General features: G+C 49.4%; 1 protein-coding gene across 1 annotated transcript; it reads left to right on the plus strand.

Annotated features, from left to right (window-relative positions):
* Positions 1-883: 883 nt before the first annotated feature.
* Positions 884-22,668, plus strand: Cd4 (CD4 molecule). The gene is made up of 10 exons (XM_005378829.2): positions 884-1,043; positions 8,862-8,959; positions 9,063-9,227; positions 17,970-18,128; positions 18,518-18,751; positions 19,680-20,030; positions 20,693-20,893; positions 21,375-21,499; positions 21,763-21,830; positions 22,066-22,668. Exons 2-10 carry the CDS (start codon positions 8,875-8,877, stop codon positions 22,091-22,093), a joined length of 1,416 nt encoding a protein of 471 aa, XP_005378886.1. The 5' UTR covers positions 884-1,043; positions 8,862-8,874; the 3' UTR covers positions 22,094-22,668.
* Positions 22,669-23,650: the final 982 nt, after the last annotated feature.

Raw genomic sequence — 23,650 nt, forward strand, 5'->3', positions numbered from 1 at the left:
CAGCTACATGTGCCCCTTCTCCTCCTCTTTCTCCTCCTCCCCCTCCTCCTCCTTCTTCTTCTTCTTCTTTTGGTGCTGGGAATCAAACATGTGCACTTTCTGTTGCTCAATTCTGCTGTGTGTGGAAGTCATCCTGGAGAAAGGCTGCGTGGAGAGGCCAGGACTAGGGAATGCAGGCAAAGGATGGCAGTGGGGCCGTGGGTCAGAATGGGGGTACTGGTACAGAGTGACCTGGATGGATTTTGGAGCCATTTAGAAGCTAACATTTCACAGGAAGTGGCAAATAAATACATGAGAGGGGCTGGATGAAGAGTTAGCTAAAAATTACACTCTACTTACTTTGCTGGGGCAATTTGGTGGTTGGCAACACCCTCGCTGAGTGGGGACTTGGAGAAGGAGGTGCACACGTGGTAAGTGGGCTTGGGTCTGGTAACCACCCAGGTGGCGACGTCCAGGGGGCAAATGGGAATCCAACATGCAGCTCAGGAGAGGCTCTGCAGGAGAAAGGCACCTGGAAGATGGGAACGTCAGGGCCCATGGTCACTGGGGACATCCCTGGCCCTTCCGGCCAGGATGGGCCACCTAAACATCTCTGTTACCTGTAGCCTTGGAGTGCCTGCTGAAAAATGCCCCCAGGCCCTGGACCTCAGCTGCTCTCCCAGCCCCTATCTGCTTCTTACTTTCTTCCCTGAAGCCCCGTAGCGTCTGACTGTGTCAGGAACAGTCTTTCTTTTACTACTGTGAGGTTCCAGGCTCCAACCAGTTTCTGCTTAAGTTTTCCCCATGACTTTGGCATTTTCACTTCGACATTTTCCCCAAGAGCTGGGGTGTGGGAGGGGTGACCCCAGGCCCAGGTGGTGACGTTGGGGGCTGGCCTAGGCCTGGAGAGTGGAGAAGCCTCGCTACCCTGCTTCCTGTCTCTCTTCATTTTAAGAACATCTCTGCAGCAGTAAGCAAGCCCTCTCCCCACAGGGCTCCTAGTTGCAAAGCCCCACGCCCTCACATCTGTTCAAGGAACAAGAGGAAGAAAGACAGGCTTGGAGGTAAGAGGGGCAGCTTTAGCTGGAAGGGCCATCCCTGGAAGGGACACGAACATGGCGGCCCATGCACTGGAGCATGCCAGACTCTCAGGCCTCTGCCCACAGCGGTGGCCACCTTCTCTTGCATTTCTCTCACAACTGGTCCTAAGCTATCTGTCACTGCAACTGTGAGCTTCAAGAGGCCAGGACTACCCCATGTTCCTCTGTGCAGCCCCGCCAGGCTCAGATCCTCACAAGATCGGAAAAGGCCCAGTGGAGCAAAGCAGTAGAAGGCAATTAGTCATGGGACAGGGGACAGGGTGAAGCCCGAAAGAGGGAAAGAGCAGGAAAAGAGCTAAGAAGTAAAAAGGGGAAATGAGAAGGATAAGTATACTGGTGGGAGATCTATAAAGAAGCGAAAAGAGGAGAAAAATGGTAAAAGCAAGAAAAAAAGAGAATGAGAAATGGAATCTGGTCAAGAGACGGTTTTCCTAAAATTAATTTCTGCAGTGACACAACCACTAAAAAGTCACACCTCTAATCACACCTGCAGCATTTCTTAAACCACACAATCTATGTAGCTGCTCTTAACTCTTTTGGATTTATGTGTATTTTAAAGTTTAACTCTACTTTTGCGCATTTTTAGAATTTTTGAACAATATGTCTAAAGACACTTCTGTTTTCCTTAGCTTGATTAAGAAAATAGGAGGTTAAAATTCTCAAAAAATATTGAAACTGATCTCATGAAATGCTATATATATATATATATATATATATATATATATATACTATTTTTAAGATAAGGATGACATTAGCAATGTCATGATTTGACGAGAACGGGTTTTAGGTGTACCTGGAGGCTAGGGGAGGTAGAAAAGGGTTGTAGGACACCCCACACCACCCTGGGCTTGGTGAGGTGTGGCGGAGACATGGGACGCCATAGTCCTCAAGTACAATCCCTCTAGGACTCTAGCTTCCGGGCTCCGCACTGTCAGCCTTTCCCTTCTCCAGAGACCTAGTGGCCTTCGAAGCCGTTCTGTGCCGCCCTTTACCTCATAGAATTGTTCTGAAGGAGAATTCTCCTGGGGTACACTGTGATCCCTAAAGCAGAAAGACTCCGCTCATGAAAGATCCCACTCTATGTGGGATAGTCTTTGTGAGCGTCCTGCTATTTTGTAAGGCACCTTTTTAAGAGCGCAAGGCTGGGAGAGGAATGTGGTAAGGGAGATCACTGCTGTTTCATATTTTGATAAACAATTTCTGTGCTGTCAGACCTGTGGGCTAATACAAAATGGCTGCTCTGAGTCTCAGGAGGTGGCCTCCCTCCTTTAGGCTGGGGACACTTATACGGAAGAGGCCTACCTTTGAATAAATATCATCCCACATCACTTGGTGATAGGTAGAGCCTTCAAGCAGCCTCAGGCCCTGCCCTTGGCCATAATAGGAAGGTGGCACGCTGAGGAGTTGGGGGCCAAGGGTCTCCACACTGTAGACACGCAGTAAATGTGCGTTGAATAAGTAACTTGGATGGAGATGGGACCCCAGACACCAGGGCGCTGGGTGGGGGAGACGTGCGGGATTGGAAGGCTGAGCTCCATCTGTACCTCTCTTTGGGGGGGTGCAGGGCTCCCTGTGTGGGTGTCTGAGGCAAAGGAGAGGATGGTGGAGGTTGCAGCCACCAAACCACAAGAGTCCCTTCGAGGGGTCTGGGTCTCTAGGAAGTTTACACGAAGCCAGGCAGCAGTCGACAGAATGTGTGTGCTGGAGGGTGCATCCCGCCGCTGGAGGCTTGAGTGGGCCGTGGGGTAAAGATAAAAGTGCCTGTGGGACCACAGACTGTCACTGTGGTGGGGCTGTGCCCTCTTCCTCCCCCCAGCCCTCATCCCATCCCTGGGGCCAGGGTGAGGGCTGTGGGAACCTCAAGAGCCTTGGGGTGTGTGGGGCGCGTGTTGCCATTTTGGTCACATCGCATCCTCCTCTCTGTGTGCCTCTCGCCTCCAGAGTTTTTCATTGCTTTGCCTCCCCCTTCCGTTTCTGCCCAGCCTGCGCTGTGCACGGGGTGGAAGATTGTATGAAGGGTGGCTGCTGCTTTCAAGAGCCACTCCGTGTCTCTCCCTGCTTCCCTCTGGGTCTCCCTGGGGGCCTCCGAATGTTTCTCGGGAAATCAGTCCTCTTCTTTGTCTGCTGTGTCCCTCCCACCCTGCGGCCATCTCCTCTCTCCACTCAGCGCAAGCCACGGCTCTGCAGCCCTGCTGGATCAGAGCTCAGCCTGTGCCGCCAGAGGCTGGGGTGCTGTGGGCAGGGTGGCGGGAACTAGACCCCAGTGGCAGTAGCTGGAGAGGGGAAGGACAAGGAAGAAAGGGCAGGGGCACTCGGAGCAGGAAGAGACAGGCAGAGCCTGGCACGGAGGAGGAGAGGCACCCACAGGGAGTTGGAAGCTGAAGCCAGGGACAGGGGGAAGCACAGATTCAGAAATGCATAAGCAGAGAAATAAGCAAAGGAAGAGAGAGGGAGGGAGGGGGAGGGGGAGAGAGAGAGAAAACGAGAGAGCCAGCCTCGGGAGACCACAAGCTCTCTTGGCCTCTCCCAGGGGTGACGGTGCACAGGATGCTACTGTACTGAGGCTGAGGGCCTCTGGGGACGCTGAGGATGTGGAAATCAAAGGCCAGATCTCTAGGGCGGCAGCGGAAGCCAAAGCACCAAAGCAAGCAGCGGCTGGAAACCCACAGCCTCCTGTACTAAGCGGAGCCCTGGGTGGGGCGGGGGAGCACAGGGAGCTGGAGGCAGGGAGGAGGTGGCTTTCTAAACTGGCCCCAGCTCCAGATGATGGATGGGGGAGACACAAAGGCTACCACTTGGGGAAGAGCCTAGAACGCCCCTCCACACTGTCAGACTTCTTACAGGATCTCGGAGCAGGGAGATCACCCATGGGCACCACCCCCTACCCTCTGCTCACCGAAAACAGAGGCAGTGTGGGGTGGGGATACAGTGGGACGCTTTTGGGTATGAGGTTCCCCTACCCCACTCCTCACCCCAGCCTTCCCCTAAGTGCTTCCCATGCCACCCTGCAGTAACTTGTAAACAACCTCCCCCTGACTACCAACAAGCCCCCTTCCTGACCCTTCTCTTCCTGGTTCCCTGGTGTCAGCAAAATCTGTCATCCCTCTGTCCATCCGTATTTATCTGTCTTTCTGTCTCAAACATCCACCACATGTTAGGCTCTGTCTGTATTTATCTGTCTCTGTGTCAAGCATCAACAACGCGTTAGGCCCTGAGTAATTCCTCTTCCGGGCAGACGGAGGAATTGGACGGGAGCTCTCTTTTCTCCCCTAGCCTCACAGGAGAGAAAACCCAGCACTCAGACTCCACCTCATGGGGTTCCTGGGACTGTAGAAAGGGGTTATTTTTACTGAGGTGTGCACAAGATAAGGAAACCAACTGGCATGTTGGGGCCCACAGCCCCTAGTAACAGCAGGGAGTGTGCTACAGCAAAAATTGTGTTTCTGGAACCCAGTGCAGGACTGAGTTGTGGATAAGGGGTTCTCTGGCCAGAGTTGTAGCGGAGAGGGCCGAGATAACTCTTGCCAGAAAATAGCTCCAGAGCAGGGAAAAAGAAATGCCTCAGACTCTTGTCTGGATCTTCCCACTTCTCTTTCTAGAACTTTCCACCAGCCAGCCCAAGCTACAGCCCCAGGGCTGGGGGGCTGGCTGGCGGCAGCTGCTTAGTGGAGATCGGCGTAGAGAAGATGGAGAAGAATAAGCAGCATGGATTGGGTGACCTGGGTCCACCCAGGACACACTGGGTGTGCACACACACTTGTATGATCCATTATCTATTTACTTACTTATTTTTCATTCCTTTTTTGAGGTGCTGGAGGTTGACCCCCAGGGCCTTGTATTTGTTAGGCAAGCACTCTACCACTCAGCCATGTCCCCAGCCAGCCGCAATGGCCCGTTTTACATGCGGAAGTAGTATGTTTCATACAGCAAAGCCATCAGTGATTTCTCTTCCCCCATTCAATGTGATCTGTTATAAGGGGCTGGGGATTTAGCTCAGTGGCAAAAGCACCTGCCTGGCAAGCGCAAGGTCGTGAGTTCGGTTCCCGGTACCGGAGAAAAACCAAATGTGATCTGTTATAATTTAACTAAACTTGTCCTGAGTCCCTTCTCTATGTTTTGCTGGTGTCGGGCCTGTGGTGGCTGCACAGCTGGCTGGGCTATTATCCCTTTCCTCACGGAGTTCAAGCTGGTTGGGGAGAAATCGGGACCCCAAATCATGATGTCATATGGTGGAAGATGCAATACATCCAATGGGGTCAACAGGGATCTGGGCGGGTTCAGAGGGGGCCCGATGGTTGCAGAGCTCAGAAAGCAGAGGTGACTAGGGGAAAGAAAGCTCGGGCTTGGGAGGGAGAATAAGTGTGGATGCAGCCCAAGGCCCGTCCAAGCTGAGGCCCACTCAAGGCCCAGGCCTGGACTTCAAAGACTCTTGGGGCCCTGCTCTTGCCTGCTTTTAAGGTGCTATCTGTTGGCCTCCTCTCCTCTCTGTTCCTTTGATGTCAATTACTCTCTACTCACTGTGTTAAGCATCCTGAAACTGCGTAGAGTAACAGGCTCTATGCAGCATGGGCTCTAAGTGTTACACCTCTGATCAGAGTCAGCAGTGGGCGAGGGACACAGCTCCATGTGGAGTGCTCCCCCTGCATTCATGACACCCTGGGCATACTCTTCAGCCCTGCAGCGGGTGAGGGGCAGCAGCAGCTCCCTCACCTCCAGAACCAAACCCAGCTCTCAGCCTGCCTGTGAAGATCTACACTCTGATTCCCAAGCCCCTTTCCTGCTTTGCCCCTTGCCCTCCCCACGCCGCTTCTCTCTTCTCCCCTTACACAAAGCCCCCCTCCAACTTGCCCACACCCCAGTACACTAGGCCAGGAATGCCCTTCCCCTCTCCCTCCTGCTCACTCTGGGTTCTCAGACCTGAGTAGGTGTCCGTCACCTGGAGACCCAGCCCTGCAGGTCTGGGGCAGGCCTGGGAATCTGCCTTCTGACACATTCCCTGGCAATGCTGAGGGTGCTGACCCAGGATTTCCTCTTGGAATCGCTCCTGCGGGTGATGCTGTTCTTCCTCATGGCACACTCAGAGCGGTTCTGAAGGAAGGGCCTTGGCCATCTTCCAGACCTGCCAGAGTCGTCCTTCCCCTAAATGGCCTCTTGCCAGGGCCCCACTGGCCCAACAGGCCTCACAGGGTGGTCCAACTGTGAGCAGATGACCTCTGTTCTTCCTCCTGGTCCTCACACTGGATTAGGCTCCAAGTGTGAGAATTTTACCTCAGAAGTCTCTCAACTCGTCCACATGCCCAGCCACTGTCTCAGATCAGGCATCCTCTTCTCTCACAGCGCTGCAGTCCTGCTCTGCCGCAGGGCTTCCTCCCGCTCCACTTTCACAGCAGCTGCAGGGATCCATGTTGCAAATCGAATTATCTTCTCCAGGTAAAACCCTCTCCAGGCTCCCAATTCCCCAAAACCGAGTCCAGCATCTTAGCACAACATTCACGGACCTGGTTCCATGGTCTCAGTCCCCCTCCTTTTGCCGCCTTCTGCATGAATCCTTTTCTATCCCACCTGTTAAAGAACACATTCTTGGCCTGGGCATAGCATTTTAAAGTTATTTTAACTTAAAAAAAAATTAGGTTGGTGTTTGTGCACACCTGTAATCCCAGCACTCAGGAGGCTGAGGCAGGAGGATTTCTAAGAGTTCAAGGGCAGCCTGGGTTACATAGTGAGTTCAAGGCCAGCCTGAACTACATGATGAGCCCTTTCCTCAAAAAACAAAACAAATAAAAAATTAAAAAGCAACACAAGGGCTTGAGGTATAGCTCAGTGGTGTAACACGTCTGGTATTCATAAAGCTCTAGGTTTGATCCCCAGCACTGCAAAAATAAGATAAAATAAAATAAATGAATAAATAAATAAGTGAATAAATAAGTGCTCACAACGCAGACTCTTCCCCGCCTCGGTGTGGGGTATGTTTCCACGTGTTCCATGCTTTGAAGCCCAAGGATGTCTCTGCTTCACATTGTCCATAGGCCCAGCATCTGGCACACAGGCAGGAGACTCAACCAAATAAAAATAAGAACAAGGCAGCCTCAGTTGAGGGGGTAAATATATTATACACTTGAAAATTACAGTGTCAGGGCTGGGGTGTAGTCCAGGGGTGCAATGCTCGCCTGGCGTGGCAGAGGCCTTGGGTCCTCATCCCCAGCACCTGGAAAAACAAAAATCAAACAACTCAAAACCACAATATCCATAAAAGTGATAGGTAGTTTTTTGTTTTGTTTTGCTTTATTTTGTTTTGTTTTGCTTTGCTTTTGTTTTTTGAGACAGGGTCTTGCTATGTAGTTCAGGATGTTATTCACTGTGTAGCCCAGGCTGGCCTAGAACTAGAGGTGACTGAGGCTTCTCCTGCCTCAGCCTACTGAGTGCTAGGATTACAGGCATTTGCCACCACACCTGGCTTAAAAGTGATAGTTTTTACATGTGAAATAAAACTATCTGGAATTTATCTACTACAGTTTCTGAGCCTGGACTGATACAATGAATTATAATGTTGTAACTATACGTTTGTGTATTACTTATATGAAGCAGAATTGGTAATCCATGTTTAAGGTTTTAAAATAAAACCTGAGGCTGGGGGCTGGGGATTTAACTCAGCGGCACAGCACCTGCCTGGCAAGTGCAAGGTCATGAGTTCAATTTCCGGCACCGGAAAACAAACAAACAAACCAACCTGAGGCTGGTTATGGTGGCACCTACCTGGAATCCCAGCACTTGGGAGGCTGAGGCAGAAGGATTGCAGCTAGTTCAAAGCCAGCCTGGGCTACATAGAGTTTGAGGCCAACTACATAGCAAGGCCCTGTCTAAAAAAAAAAAAAAAAAAGGCAGGCATGGTGGCTCACGGCTGTAATCCCAGCACTCAGGAGGTTGATTGTTTTGAGTCTGAGGCCAGCCTGGGCTACAAAGTGAGCTCAAGGCCAGACTGAACTGCATAGCCAGACCCTGTCTCAAAAAAAGGAAAAAAAAAATCAAACCAGAGCAGAAATACAAGGTAAAAAGAGATTTTTCTCTATGTTGAGCTTCTTTCATGAACTACTTGTTAAAAGCCTCAAATAATCAACAAAACAAGAAAACCCACCCATACTACAATCTCTCAAAACTGGGTATTTCTTAAGCAAAGAGAGAGCAAAAGTAGTTATGTTATTTTCTCCCCAAATACCCCTAGGAATGAGTTCTGCTTTTATTAGAAGACTACAACTAAACTAACTCTCTCCAGCTTGCTGATATACTGGGGATTGAACCTAGGACCTTCACAATGAGCTACACCCTCAGCTTCTTTTCTTATTTTGAGACAGGGTCTTGCTAAGACCCTCAGTTGCCTGGGCTGGTCTGGGAGTTGTGATTCTCCTACCTCAGTCTCCCAGAGTGCTGGGACTGCAGGTGCGCAACACCACGCCAGGCTAAGACTACAACTCTTTCTGTAAGTGCCTGATACTTTAATCTGTATTTGATACTCATGGATATACTAATTTCTCCCTCCCCTTCCTTCCAACCCCCTCCTCTCTCTCATCCGATGCCCTGACAGGCCTGGGAGATTATTATCATGCTACATACTAACATCAGAGATCTCAGCAGGCACAGCCTTTGATGTCACGCACCTCAGGGTTCTGCTTGTATGTGCCCATCGACTAAGGGTCCTGCGAGAGCAAGGTCCCTGTGTGTTCCAGGCCCAACGAATGCCAGCTGACTAACAGTTAGTATCTCCCTCTGTCCCTGTCATTTCTCCAGGTTCAGGCCTCTGATGATTCAGGCCCTCGCCTGCCTCAGCAAGGCCACAATGCCCGCAGGAGTCTCTTCCGGGCTCCTCTTCCTGGTGCTGCACCTGGGTAAGTGTTGGGAGCAGGCAGGGAAGGTGGGGTGCCTGGAAGTGGGAAGATGGGGGTGGGGCAGGAGTGATGGGATTGTGGCTGACTCTTCTTTCCCACCCAGCACTCTGCCCAGTGGTCACTCAGGGAAAGGAAGTGGTGCTGGGCAAAGAAGGGGGCACCGTGGAGCTGCCCTGCACAGTGTCCCAGAGGAGGAGCGTGCCCTTCAGCTGGAAATTTCGCAACGATACCAAGATTCTGGCCCAACAGAACTCCTACCTGATTCGAGGTAGCAATCCCCTGCCCCATCCATGGGCTGAACCCCCTGCCTCAAGGATCTGCTCCCAGAAACTCTGGGACCCCAGGGGGCTGGGTGGTGGAAACTCAGTAGCACTCTTGTCTGGAATTTCCACATGCCAACTGCTGGTGGCAAATCCCTTTTGGTAGTACCTATATTAATTACAATGTCTTACTATTCATGACCTTATTTTAATAGGTAGTGGAAAAATAACTATCCCATAGAACACATCATAAACATGTTATTGCCACAGGTCCATGTAGAATGACACTTTATTTCCATTAAAAGCAATAGAATGCTTCTTTTAAATTTGACTTTGTTGTTTGAGACAGGGTCTCACTCTGTAGTTCAGACTGGCCTTGAACTCACTATGTAACTCAGGCTGACCTCAAACTCACAGCCATCCTCCTGCCTCAGCCTCACTAGTGCTGGGATTACAGGGATGTGCTACCATACCTGGCTCCCTCATTTGTTATTTTTTAATATTTTCTTTTAATTATTAAAAAAAATCCCAAACATATATACAAGTACAATAACTGTATAATCACCCCCATGTATCCCACTCAGCTTCAACAATGATCAATTTATGGTTAACTGTCTTTCCTCTACATCCCCACTGCAACCCCATCACTGAATCATGTCACAAATGCCAGAGACTGTATCATTTAATCTATGAATGCTTCAGTATTTTAGTTTGAAAATGTAATCATTGTTTTGCTGGACGTAGTGGTGCGTGCCTGTAATCCCAGCACTCTGGGAGACTGAGGCAGTTTAGTGACTTGGCAAGACCTTGTTTCATTAAAATAAAATATCTGGGGCTCAGTGCAAAGACCCCAGGCTGAACCTCCAGTATTAAATAAATAAATTCTTTAAAAAAGAATTTACCAGGGTTGAGGATGTAGCTCAGTAGTAGGATACTCGTCTACTCAAGGCCCCAGGTTGGATACTTGGCACAAAATGAACAAAAATGTCATTATTACTCTTTAAAAATTAAAATCAGCTGGGCATGGTGGTGCATGCCTGTAATCCCAGCACTCAGAAGGTTGGGGTAGGAGGATCATTTTGAGTTCGAAACCAACTTGCGCTACAAAGTGAGCTCAAGGCCACCCTGAACTGCATAGCGAGACCCTGTCTCAAAAAAGACAAAAAAATAATAATTAAAATCAATTCCTTAGGTGCTGGGGATTTAGCTCAGCAGCACAGTGCCTGCCTGGCAAGCATGAGGTCGTGAGTTCGATTCCTGGCACCGGAAAAAAGCAAAAACAAACAAATAAAATCAATTCCTTGAATACAATAAATATCTGGTCAGTGTTCAATTTCCACAATTATCTCATAATATTACTTTTATACCTGTTTCCTGAGTGCTGGGATTACAGGTGTATGCCACTACACCTGGTTAACTTTTTCCCCAAGAACATTTCATAGATGTTGTTTTGCAACTCCAATTTCATCACATCGGGAATCATGTAATTTTTATCAGTCTTTTTGTACTATTAAGATTAACTGAGATTCCATTGTTAGTTTTAAGTGACAGTTATAACAATATGGCTCTCAATTTTTTTTTTCTTCTTTTCTTTTCTTATTTTGAGACAGGATCTTGCTATATAGATCAGGCTGGCCTTGAACTCACTATGTAACCCAGGCTGGCCTCAAACTCTCAGTAATCCTCCTGCCTCAGCCTCCTGTGGGCTGGAATTACAGGCATTTGCCACCACGCCTGGCTCATAAAGTTCCTTTTAAAAATAAATTTATTTTAAAAAAAAAGAAAAATAAATTTAAGCAAAGAAGTAAAGATAAATAAATAGATTTATTTAATTTGAAAAAATGAACTCACTTAAAGATGTTACATATATGGAATGGGTAGATTTGGCTAAAACCATGTGTGAAGTCTGAGCATGACAGAAGTTTGGGAAACGCAGCTCCATCGAAGCCTTTGGTTTTACTGGTGAGGCGTCTGAGGTTTCAGTATGTGAATTTGTGGGGGCACAATCCAGTCCATAATGTGTCATATACGAGATGCATTCATCCCATCCCAGCAACCCCAAAAGTCTCAACCCATCCCAGCACCAACTCCAAAGTCTAACATCCAAAATTTCATCCAAGTAGCATCCAAATCAGATATGTATAATATATATTTCATCAAGGTATAATTCATCCTGACGCAGAATTCCTCTCCAGCTGCGAACCTGTGAAATTAGACAAATTAAGTGCTCCCAAAATATAATGGTGGACAGGCACAGGATAGCCTTTTCTATTTCAAAAAGGAGGAAGGGGTGATTAGCAACCTTAGCAAGACAGATTCCATTAGATTCTAAGTAAAACATAAACTCTTAGTTTGCTGATGTGCCCCTAGGTCACTGGAATGGCAGTGACCCCCTGTAGGCAGGGTTCTGTCCCTGTGGTTCTGCTGGGCTGGGGTCTTGTCCCCAAGGCTTCAGATGGAGGCATATGGTCTGCTGAAACTGGAAAAATGGCTCTGATGATCTTGAATCATCACTGGGGTAATTTTTCCCTCTTTTTGAGTAATCCTCTCATTCCTGTCTCATAGCTCTACTGTTTATCCTGTCAACTCCAAGGAGTCCAACAGCTTTCCTCCGTCTCATCCCCCTCTAACCACTTCAGTCCCAATAACCCCACACTCTTTGTTGAATGGTAGTCTAGCCAGTCCTTGGTGCTCTCTTCCAACCGTAGTTCCTCATTTTTGAGGTATGAATAGGTTGAGCGTTTTCCAAAATCTTTGGGTTCTGGTTTTGTTTTTGTTTTGCTTAGAAATCTCCTCAGTTAAACACCCAGTTTCATTACGTGGAAATTCTACCCCCACAGAAGACTAGAAAGTGAACATAATTTAGCCAAAAGTCTTTTCCACTTTATGATAAGAATCCTGTATCTAATAACATGTTCTTCATTTCCATTTAAACCTGGAAACAGTAATGGGCACAGACAAAAATAAAAACAAAAGCTCTACAAAACCCAGCTGTCTTCTAGCTAAAGGCTAAGGAAGAAGCAACCTAGTGAAACAAAGCCCTCCTCTTTTTTTTGGTTTTTTTTTTGAGACAAGGTCTCGCTGTGCAGTTCAGGCTCGCCGTGGGCTCCCTTTGTAGCCCAAACTCAACCCTGCTGCAGAGGTGGTGTCAGAGGAGGGCTGAGGGATAGTCAGGAGGACTTTGGCTGAGAAGCACTGAGAGGGCTGTCCCCAAAGCAGGGTCGCACAGTGATCACGTGGGGGCCCGGAATTCCCACTCAGCCCCGTGGGCGGGGAGGGGCTTCTCCCCAGCTTGGCGAGGGAAGGTCACTTCTGCCTTCATCTGGCAGGCAAAGGCGGTGCGCACCTGCTCTTGATGAAGCAGTGTTGTGATGTTAAAAGCCAATTAAAAGAAAAGGTTTAATACAATCCAGTATCTCATAATCTAATGCTCTAATGTCCAAGTTTCTATCAAAAACCACTCAGTACTAAGAATCAGGAAGAACTCAAATTGAGTGGAAAAGAAAATCAATAGATAAAAATCTTTCAACAAGCTATGATATGTATGCTCAAAACTAACTCAAGCACAAAAACCTTGGCAAAGAAAGAAGAGGATATTAGAAAAAAACACACAGAAATTTAAGAACTGAAAAAAATTCAGTAATCAAAATACAAAGCTCAGTGAGTGGGCTTAACAGGGAAGTGGAGAGGAAAGAATCAGTGAACTGCAAGAGAGAAAAATAGAAACAACACAGACTAAACAACAGAGAGGAAATAGGCTGGAAGGAACCTGACAGAACCACAGGGACCAGTGGGACTGTAACAAACGATCAGATGTTTGTGTCCGTGAAGTTCAAGGAGAGGAAAAAAGAAAACGGAGCTTAAAAAAGAAAGATTGAATTGCTGAAAACTCTTCAAATTTGGCAAAAGACATAACCTAGATTCAAGAGTCGAGAAGCTGAGTAAACCTCAAACAGAATAAACCCTAAGAAACCCACATCAAGACACATCATAACCTGTGGGGTACAGGCGTGCACCTGTGTGCTCAGCTACTCGGGAGGCAGAGGCAGGAGGATCCCTGAGTCCAGGAATTAGAAACAGGCCAACATAATGAGACCCTATTAAAAAAAAAAAAAAGCACCAGACTCATAAAGCACTCCTGTAATCCCAGCAGTACTTGGGAGGTTGAGACAGGAGGATGGCAAGTTCGAGTCCCACCTGGGTGATTTCACAAAACCCTGTCTCAGAATAAACATACAAAAGCCATGGGTTCAATCCTTAGTACTGAAAAAAAAAAAAAGAAAAAAAAGAAGAGAAAAGAAAAGAAAGAAGGAAAGGAGAGGGCTAGGCATGTAGCTTAGTGGTAGAGCACTTGCCTAGAAAGAAAAGAGGGCTGGGGATGTAGCTCAGCAGCACAGTGCCTGCCTGGCAAGCGCAAGGTACTCAGTTCGATTCCTCGTTAAAAAAAAAAAAAAAAAGAACCAGAGAAAAATAGCACTGTACCTTTAGGGAACAATCTATTTGAGGGCCAGGGATATAGCTCAGTGGCACAAGCAACTGCCTGGCAAGTGCAAGGTCCTGAGTTTGATTCCCAGTATCAAAACAAACAAACAAACAAACAAAAACAATTTGAATAATAGCAGATTCTATCTCAGAAATCACAGGATAGAAGAAAATGACATGATATTGTTAAGTACCAAAGTAAAGAACTGTTCAGAGCCGTATTCCCAGAAGAAATACATTTCAGGAATGAAGATGAAATAAAGACATTCTCAGAAGAAAGAAAACTAAGAATTTATTGCCAGCCAGGCATGATGGCACACACCTGTAATCCCAGCACTCAGAAGGCTGAGGCAGGAAGTTTGCCATAAGTTCAAGGACAGCCTCAGCTACATAATGAGTTCAGGACCAGCCTGAACTACATAGCAAGACCATGTCCCAAAAAACAAAAGACAAAACAAACAAACAAAAAAGGATTTATTGCCAGCTGAGAATCCTGAAAGTTCTTTAAACAGAAAGGAACGATCTTTAAACAGAAAGGAAGGATCTTTAAACAGAAAGAAGGAATCTTAAAATATCAGGAGGGTAGAAAGAAAAGGTAAACAAATAAATGGATAAATAAAATAGGCTTTTCTCTTCCTCTTGATTATTTTAGCCCCTTAGTGCTGGGGATTGAATCCAGGGCTTGGCACATGCTAAGAACATATTCTACTTTTCTGGGTATAGTAGAACCTGCCTATAATCCCAGCACTCAGGGGCTGACGCAGGAAGATTACTGCAAGGTTGAGGCCAGCTTGAAGTACATATTAAGACTCTGTCTCAGAAAGCCAAAACCAAATCAAAACAAAACAAAAAATATAATTTATCACAGAGCCATAGCTTCAGGCTTATACAGTTGAAGTAAAAATAGTAGCACAATGTGAGTACTTCTAAATGTATACATGGGAATTTTTTAAAGGAATTGTATTGTAAATGGGATCACAGAAGGATCACAGAAGACAGCAGGTAAAATGACAGCAATAGGCTGTGACCATACACATGTAATACCTAGAGCAATCACCAAAAAATACAAAAAGATACATTCAATATCATCATAAATAAATCAAAACGAATTCTAAAACACTCCTGAAAATGTTCACATCCCAAAGAATAAAAAAAAATGAGTCTCTGATTATATGAATAACTGACTGAATAAACAAATAAATGGGGGAGAAGAGAAATCTTCCATGGAGAATGCCAAGTAATTTATAGATTATCTGTCGCTCAAGGCAGCAGAGCAGAACTCCTCACCATAAAGACAGCCTAGGGCATTGCTGCTTGTTCCCAAAGAGCCCCAATGGAGAGGGAAGCAGGAAGGCAAGAATAACTTCATGGGAAGAAGCAGGAGAGCTCAACCTCAGCCTGGCTATCAAGATTGGCATCAAGGTCCGGGGATATAGCTCAGTGGCACAACCTCTGCCTGGCAAGTTTAAGGTCCTGAGTTCGATTCCTGGTACAAAAAAAAAGATCGGCATCAGGCCAAAGTCATGTATGTGCTCTTGGTGTGGAATGAAAACAGAGCTTCACCTGTGCCATCCTTGTCTCTAAACCCCCAACCCAAGCCTAATCAAGAGGAAAGTATCAGACAAACCTCACCAGAGGGACATTCTATAAGACACTCAATGACCCACCGTGGTGGCACTGAGGCAGGAGGGTCACTGTGAGGTCAAGAGGTCAAGCCCAGCCTGAGCTACAAAGCAAGACCCTGTCTCAAAGACCAAAAACAAACGAAAAAGGATCAAACGATACCAGAAACAGGAAAATCTCCAAATACATGGAAACTCAGCAGCTTAAAACCCCGTGATGCTGATGAAGTCAGAAGTCTAAACAGTGGACAGAAAGCACATGCTCACGGGATGGAAAGTTCAGCAGGGTAAAGGTTCTCCCCACAGTGACACACACATTTGACCCCGTGCCTATCAAAAGTAAGCAGTAAGGCCTGGGCCCAGTGGTGTGTACTTGTAATTCCAGCTATCTGGGTGGCTGAGGCAGGAGGATCACACATTCGAGGCCAGCTTGGGCAACTTAGTGAGACCATATCCAAATAAAATCAAAGAAAATAAAGGGCTAACACTGTAGCTCAGCTGTGGGGTGCTTTCCTAACATGTGCAAGGCCCTGGGTCCAACCCTTAATACCACAAAAGCAGAGAGTAATTAGTCTGCCTGCTTTCAAGACCTCCTACATACAAAACAAGTAGATCAGTGAAACAAAGCAGAGAACTCAAAAACAGATCCACACAAACACGTCTAACTGATTTTTAAAAAGCACTGTTGCAAAATAATCAAATAGTGGAAGGATGGACTATATTTTTCCGGTACTGGCGGTTGAACCCTGGACCTTTATACTGAGATTCAAGCCTAGCTCTTTTGTTTTAATTTTGAGTTAGGGTCTCACCAAATTGCCACATTGCCCAGGTTGGGCTTCAGCTTCCTGCCTCAGCCTCTCCGAATGCTGAGATTACAGGTGTGCGCCACCACATCCAACTCTTTCCCTTTGCTTTTCTCCTTCCTCCCCCACCTCGTCCTCTTCCTCTTCTCCTTCTCCTCCTCTTTCTCTTCTTCCTCCTTCTTGTTATTTTTTTCTCTTTTTTTTTCTTTCTTTTTTTTTGTACTAGAGATTCTACAGGGACTTTAAAAATATTTATTTATGTATTTGTTTGTTTATTTATTATTTTGAGACAGGCTTTCACTAAGTTGCTCAGGTGGGACTTTTGATCTTTCCTGCCTCTGCCTCTAAGTGCTGGGATTGTGGTTGTTGCCACCGTACCCTCTAAGAAAGACTTCTCAATAAATGGTGGCTGGAGCAATTGGATACCCACAGGTTAAAAAAGAACTTATACCTTATCTAAAAATTAACTCAAAATGCATTATGAACTTAAGTGTAAAATATAAAGATATAACACGTTGGAGAAGATCTCAGGATCTCCTAAGCAAAGAATTCTTCAACTGACACAAAAGCACAAATGGATAAAAGGAAAAATTGATCTCCCTCACCATTAAAAACTTTTGACTCCATTAAGAAGAGAAAAAGACCTGGGAGTGGTAATGCACAACTGTATTCCCAGCACTCAGGAGGCTGAGGCAGGAGGATCATTGCAAGTTCGAGACCAGCCTGGACTACAAAGTGAGCTGAAGGCCAGCCTGAACTACACAGAGAGACCCTGTCTCAAAAAGACAAAAAAAATAAAAGAGAGAGAGAGAAAAGGAATATGATCATCATATATATCAAAAGTGAAACAATAAAATTAGTTTTAAAAAAAGAACTTGCCGAGATCCTCCTGCCTCAGGTTCCTGAGTGCTGGGATCACAGATGTGCGCCACCCCGCCTGGCCTGGACAAGCACCTTTCGCTGCATCACACTAAGCACTCTGCATTATGGCTGTTCTCTCTCCTGCTCGTTTTCTTTTCCTCTTGCTGCAGTGCTGGCTTCCAAAGCAGGGCTATGTGCACATCACACCCCGCCCCAGCCCATTTGACTAAGCTCGGAGCCTCATTGTCTTAGTGACTGTTTCCCATAGCCACCAGTTTGAGGCCAGCCTGGGCTACATAGGAAGAGCCTGTCTTTTTTTTTTTTTTGTACCAGGAATTGAACTCAGGACCTCAAGACTGCCAGGCAGGTGCTGTGCCACTGAGCTATATCTCTGGCCCAAGACCCTATTTAAAAAAAAAAAAAAAAAAACCTTCCATAGAAATTGTACCAGTTTCTACTCCCTCTTGTAATGTGTAAGGATTTGGGCAACTGCTACATCTCTGAGCCTCTATGTCCTTTTCTGTGGCATAAGTGAAACAGGGCCTGTGCTTGGAATTCCTGTGATTACTGGTGAGGACGTGTGTCAAGTATTGGGCCATACCAGGCATGGTACCCCATGCCTGTAATCCCAGCACTTGGGAGGCTGAGGCAGGAGGATCACTAGGGGTTCAAGGCCAACCTGAACTACATAATGAAACACTATCTTAAAAACAAAACAAAACAAAATAACACAAGAAATTATTTGGCCATAGGAAATGGTGCCCTCTAGATCAGCATATTGTTTTACAGTATTTTGAATCAGTGAGATTTCTTTCCCCACCAGGCAACTGAGTATGACAGGACCTCTGCTCAGGTCTGGGGTTTTCTGATGAGAATGAGGGGCAGTTTCTGCACTCAGATTAGAAGAGTTGTGGGCACCGCTGGTGCCAGGGTGCCATGTCACCCAGCACCTCTGCCTCCCCATTATGGCTTGTATTTGCAGGGAAAACCCACCTGCATAACCGCATTGACTCCAAGAGCAGTCAGTGGGATAAAGGGTCCTTTCCCCTGATCATCCGGAAGCTGGAGGTGAAAGACTCAGAGTTCTACATCTGCGAAGTGGATAACAAGAAGATGCCAGTGGAGCTGCAGGTGTTCAGACGTGAGTGGGGCAGGCCAGGATGTGACCCCTCTAACCGCCCGGAGCCAGGGCCTGCGCTGGGGATGCTTCCCAGCTCCCAGGTGGGCTGGGCTGGGAACCAAGGGTCCTCATGCCTTCCTCAGGCCTTGGTCATGCAGAGAAGAGAAAAAGGGCTAGAGAGAGGGAGAGGAAGGGGAGGAACCAGGGAAGGAGGGGAGAGACTGGGGAAGCAGGGGCGCGGGAGAGGAGGAGAAGAGGGAACCGGAGGCCCGCCCTGGACTAGGGGTGGGCAGCGGGGAACTGGGAGGGAAGGTGACATGGGGACAGGACAGTGAGGAGACTCTCTTGTTTCCTCTACCCTCCTCACTGGGGATGGTGGGTGTGACCCAGGTGATCTGCTCCCTCCACAGTGACTGCCAGCTCAGGCACTCGCCTGGTGCAGGGGCAGACTTTGAGCCTGGCCGTGGAGGGGCCCCGGGACAGCAAGCCGTCAGTACGGTTCACCAGCCCAAGGGGTGAACCTATCGAAGGGAAGATGAACATCTTAGTGCCTGATATGAAGGTCCAGGACAGCGGCACCTGGAAATGCACCGTCTCCCAGGACAATAAGCAGCTCCAGCTGGACATCCACATCTTGGTGCTAAGTAAGAGGGGATCTTGCTCTGAGTGTCCTGCCTGCTCAGGGGGCTCCTAACCCCTCTACTCTCACTGCTGCTATGGGGTAGGGGCAGGTCCTGGGCCAAGAAACCCCTAGGGCTGAGCGCTGACCTAAGGGACCTCTCTCCTCAGGGAGCTGATTAGAGCAACCCTTCAGGGACCTCCTTTCCTTGCTGCCTTGGCTCCCTGGCCCTACCAAGTTGGCAAAGCCACTCAGGGACACTGGTGACATTTGACACTGCACCTCTACAGTGCTGAGCTAAGCACTGTGGTGAGAGCCAGTGCCCAGGAGGCATCTCCAGGTGTGACATAAAGCAGTGCAGTGTAGTGCATGGATTCTGATTTAAATCCTGACTCTGCCACAACCACACGACCCTGGACGAGGCACTGAACATCTGCACCTTGGTTTCTGCATCTGACAGTATCCACTTGCAGCATCACGGTGACACCTGGTACATGGGATACATCCAAGACAGGGCCTGGCATGCAGTAAGCCCTGTGTAGGTGTCGGCTTTCACCAGGCATGGTGGTGCACACCTGTAATCTCAGCATTTGGAAGACTGAGGCAGGACGATTACAAGTTCAAGGCCAGCCTGGACTACATAGCCAGATCCTGTCTCAAAAAAAAATGTTTTTTTGAAATGTTGGGAATTACGCTTCTCAGGGGCATAGGCCTGATGGCTTCTGTGAGGCTTTCAGTAAGGGCTCTCCGGAGGAGGGTGGGAGCTGCCTGGGAACGGAAAGGGCTGGGCTGGCGAGGTGGTGTGGGAGCAAGACTGCAGGGGCGGGAGTGGAAGCGCCATACCCACCTTGACAAGCTCTGTGTGTGGACTCACCTGGTCCCCTTTGTTCTCTGCTGCCCCTGCCACACTGGCCACCGCACTTTCCTCTCTTCCCCTCTCTTTCCACCTCCAGGTTTTCAGATGGGGAAGACACCCAGCACCTTCTACAACAAAGAGGGGGAGTCGCTGGAGCTGTCCTTCCCGCTGACCTTCGACAATGAAAACCTGCTGTTCCATGGGGAGCTGAGCTGGCAGGCAGACAGGGCTTCTTCCTCTCAGTCCTGGATCACCTTCTCCGTGGAGAACAAGAAGGTGACCATAGTAAACGTCGCCCAGGACCCCAAGCTCCAGATGGCGGAGAAAACCCCTCTGTGCCTCACCCTGTCCCCAGTCTTGCTCCAGCACGCTGGCTCCGGAAACCTGACTCTGACCCTGGACAGAGGCCAGAGGCTGCACCAAGAAGTGAACCTGGTGGTGATGCGGGGTGAGGGCTGGGATGAGAGGGGTCAGGTGCGCTGGTGCAGGATGACCGCTGAGGCCAGCCAGGCCCCAAAGGAGGATGCTGAGGTCTTGGTTGCCTGGTTGAACAGATCAAGTGCCCTGTGGGTTGGGGCTGCTTTGTTTGTCTTTTGGTGCTGGGAATGAACCCAGAATCCAGAACACCCTAAAGCTAACAAGTAGGGCTTTAGTTCTGCCTGTGCCCAACCCTGGCTAAGCATCCTACCAACTGTGGAACTGTTGTCTCTTCCTTTTTCTAATAGGGATAATGAAACGTTCCTTGTATGCTAGAAGCGATGGTAATATCAAGACTAGCACTGAAGCTTTTGAATTATCTCCTATCATCTTAGCACTTCCCCACATAACGGCTAACACTGGATGCTCAGGACCCGCTAGCGCCCCTCTTCAAACACTTTACATGAATTCTTACATTGAATCATTCTCCTGGGATCAGGTTGTTAAGTACCTGGTCCAGGAATGCACAGGTAGTTAAGAAGTAGAGCTGGTTAGGATTCAAATCCAAGACCATTGGACCCCTAACGATACATGAAAGGGTGCAAAGGATCACTGACTTTCCTCCTGACCCCCTCAAGTGCTTGAAGGGCCCTGAGGGCCAACTCAGGGTCTCAGTCTCTGCTTTCTCTGCAGTGACGCAGAACCAGAGCTCTCTGGTCTGTGAGGTGCTGGGACCCACCTCCCCCACGCTGGTGCTGAGTTGGAAGCTGAAGGACAAGAAGCCTCAGGTCTCGAAGCAAGAGAAACAGGTTCAGGTGTTGCTTGCTGAGGCAGGGACATGGCAGTGTCTCCTGAGTGATGGGGACCAGGTCCTTCTGGAGTCCAAGGTCGACGGTGAGGATCCAGGTTTCAATGCATTCAAGTCTCCTGAGCTGTGGGACCTTTGGGGGAGGGGGTAGCAGAGACCACAGTCCCAGCCTCCTGGACCAGAGAGGGTTATTTGTATGGTGGCCTGGAGACATAGGAGTGAGAAGGCAGTGTGGTAATGGACTACAGGTTCCCTTTTGTAGCCCTCTGGGATCCCTAAAGTCTGCAGGCTGGGGAAGGAGCCTCCTGGCCAAAAGCTCCCCTTCCTGCCCCCAAACTCAGACACACACTGGCCTGGGGTCTGGACCCCTGCTTCTTGCTCTGCAGAGTGCCCTCAAACCTAAACTGTGAAGCCCTTCCCAGCCTGTGCTCTCAGTCCCCGGGGATGGTGTTTGAGAGCTCTGCACACCCTGCTATCTCATCTAGCCCTGGGATGGGACCCCAATTTGCCTCTCCAGCAGCTCTGGCCCAATGGAAGCGGTGCACTGAGCACCCCTCTGCCCTGCAGCTGTGTTCACAGGGCTGCACCAGGACCAGTCGATGTTCCTGGCTATAGTGCTGGGGGGCACCCTGGGCTTTCTGTTCCTCACCGGGCTCTGCATCTTCTGTTGTGTCCGATGCCGGCACCAACGGGTAAGTGAGCCTTGCAGACCCCCCACCATGTCTCCCACTGGGCCCTGGAGCACCCAGGCCTAAGTTCCCTCACTGCAGACCAGGCCCTGCCTCAGCTCCCTTGTGGAGGGAGAGGCAGGAAAGAGCAGAGTGGATCTCAGGACAGGTGGCTTCAGCCACAGCCATGTTTCTCCTCTCCCAGCTTCCCCCACTCCCTTGTCTGAGGGACACCTCCCTCCTGGAGGCCTGGGACCCTCACAACTCCTCTGCTTTTCCCTGGGCAGCGCCAGGCAGCGAGGATGTCTCAGATCAAGCGGCTCCTCAGTGAGAAGAAGACCTGCCAGTGCTCCCAGTAAGGAGGGCAAGGAGGGAGAGAAGGGGCAGGAGAGAGGGAGAGACGGGGGAGAGGAGAGGGGAAGGGGTGGTTGGAGGAGAAGAGGCAGCAGGCCAGGAGAGTCTCTGGTGGCCGCCGCGGAGCTACCACTGCCCTGGGAGAGAAAAGCAGGGTCTGGGAGCCATGATGGTCCCAGGTTCCACAACGCTGAGGGGCTGGGGGCTGGATCTGCATCTCCTTGTCTTCCTCACAGCCGGCTGAAGACTCGCAACGTCACTTGAGGCCTTGAGGCGTCCCCAGCCGTCCACCGTGTCTCCTGTCAGGCGCGGACCAGATGAATGTAGCAGATCCCAGGGCTCTGGCCTCCTCCTTTCCCCGGCTCCGCCACTTGCCATTGTTTCTCCTCCTCTGCTCCCAGCCAGACTGGGCTCTTAAGCACACTGTTCCTTCTCCAGAAGCTCAAAGGCACTGTTCATGCTCTGCAAACCCCAGCCCGCTCAGGTCTCCTGAGCCCCTCCCCAGCAGCCACACAGTGAGTAGGACCTGCCAGCCTGGAAACACAGCAGGTGCCTGTCAGCTTGCAGGACAGGATCCTGTGACCAGAGAGCAGGAACTCGCTGAGGACCACACAGCCTGTCAAGGACAGAAGCAGATCCACAGGCCCTGAAGCCAGCCCCCTCTACCCCGGACTGCCTGCCCCTCAGCCTGTGTTGGCAGGACCACCTCACATCCTGACCGGCACACAAACAGGCCTCCATGGACACATACCCATGTACACGGCCACACACTTGCCCTTGTGCACAATTTCTTATCACCCAGGCAGCGTATCTCAATTTATAAACCGGTGCACATCCTCTGTCTGTTTTGTTCTTTATGAAAACCCCAGCCCGGCAGCGTGGTGCTGCACGCTTGTAATCCCAGCACTCAGGAGGCTGAGGCAGGAGTGCTCAGAGTTGGAGGCCAGTCTGGGCTATATAGTGAGTTTAAGGCCAGTGTGAAGTACCCAGTGAGACCCTGTCTTAAAAAAAAAAAAAACTTAATTAAAAACAAAACTGGGAATGAAGCCTTCACTTCTCTTAGAGCACAGGCTGGGAGAGAAGCTCAGTGACGGCCACTTACTCCATGCAGAACTGTCCGGAAGGTGAGTTTAGCTGGCAGGAAGTTAGGCTGGGCCTGAGCCCCATGAGGGGATGCCTCAAGGAAGGCCCCAGTCCCCCAGCCCTGCAACTCCCATTCTCCCCCAAGCCTTCAGGACACTGGGAAATCGGGTGACACACGCTCTTCCTCCTCTCCCTGGTCCATTTCTCTCAGGATCCCCAGCCAGGTTCTGCCTCTTCAGGCTCTGCCCTTTCTCACCTCCGCCCTCAGGCTCGCCCTGTTCCCCACTTTTCCTCTGACCCTTTTCTTCCCAACTTGGCTCTTCCAGAAAGACCATCAAGGGCAGTCGGCTCCCCATGCCTGCTGCTTTGGGCTGAAGGAAAAACAGAATAAACGTCCTATGAAGACGCTGTGTGTGTCTGTGTGTGTACGTGCGCACACGCATGAGCCCACATCCTTTTAGAGTCTTGCACAGCCGCTCCCCAGCCCCAAGTTTGCACCCCAACCCCCCTGGCTCCCGACCCGCCTCCGCCCCAGCCCTGGGAGCTGTCCCCGAGGCACAGCCCTCACACGGAGGCACACGGTGACACACGCTTGCTTCCTCCTCTTCGAACACCCAGCTCCCCGTCCCCACAACACCAGCTGGCTCCTCGGGCTGGGTGGAGGAAGGACACGGATGCCAGCCGAGCCGCGTCCTCCTCGCCCCCACCCCCGGCGCCGTACTCGCCCCACCCCCTGTC

The sequence above is a fragment of the Chinchilla lanigera genome, unplaced genomic scaffold (assembly GCF_000276665.1).
Source record: "Chinchilla lanigera isolate Chin_1 unplaced genomic scaffold, ChiLan1.0 scaffold00012, whole genome shotgun sequence".
Lineage (NCBI taxonomy): Eukaryota > Metazoa > Chordata > Mammalia > Rodentia > Chinchillidae > Chinchilla > Chinchilla lanigera.

Excerpts from the sequence above, each read along its gene's own strand:
- Cd4 (XM_005378829.2), top strand. The coding sequence starts at position 8,875 with ATGATTCAGGCCCTCGCCTGCCTCAGCAAGGCCACAATGCCCGCAGGA. Across the intron at positions 20,031-20,692 it reads GAACCTGGTGGTGATGCGGG|TGACGCAGAACCAGAGCTCT; the intron begins GTGAGGGCTGGG and ends CTTTCTCTGCAG. Across the intron at positions 21,500-21,762 it reads TCCGATGCCGGCACCAACGG|CGCCAGGCAGCGAGGATGTC; the intron begins GTAAGTGAGCCT and ends TTCCCTGGGCAG.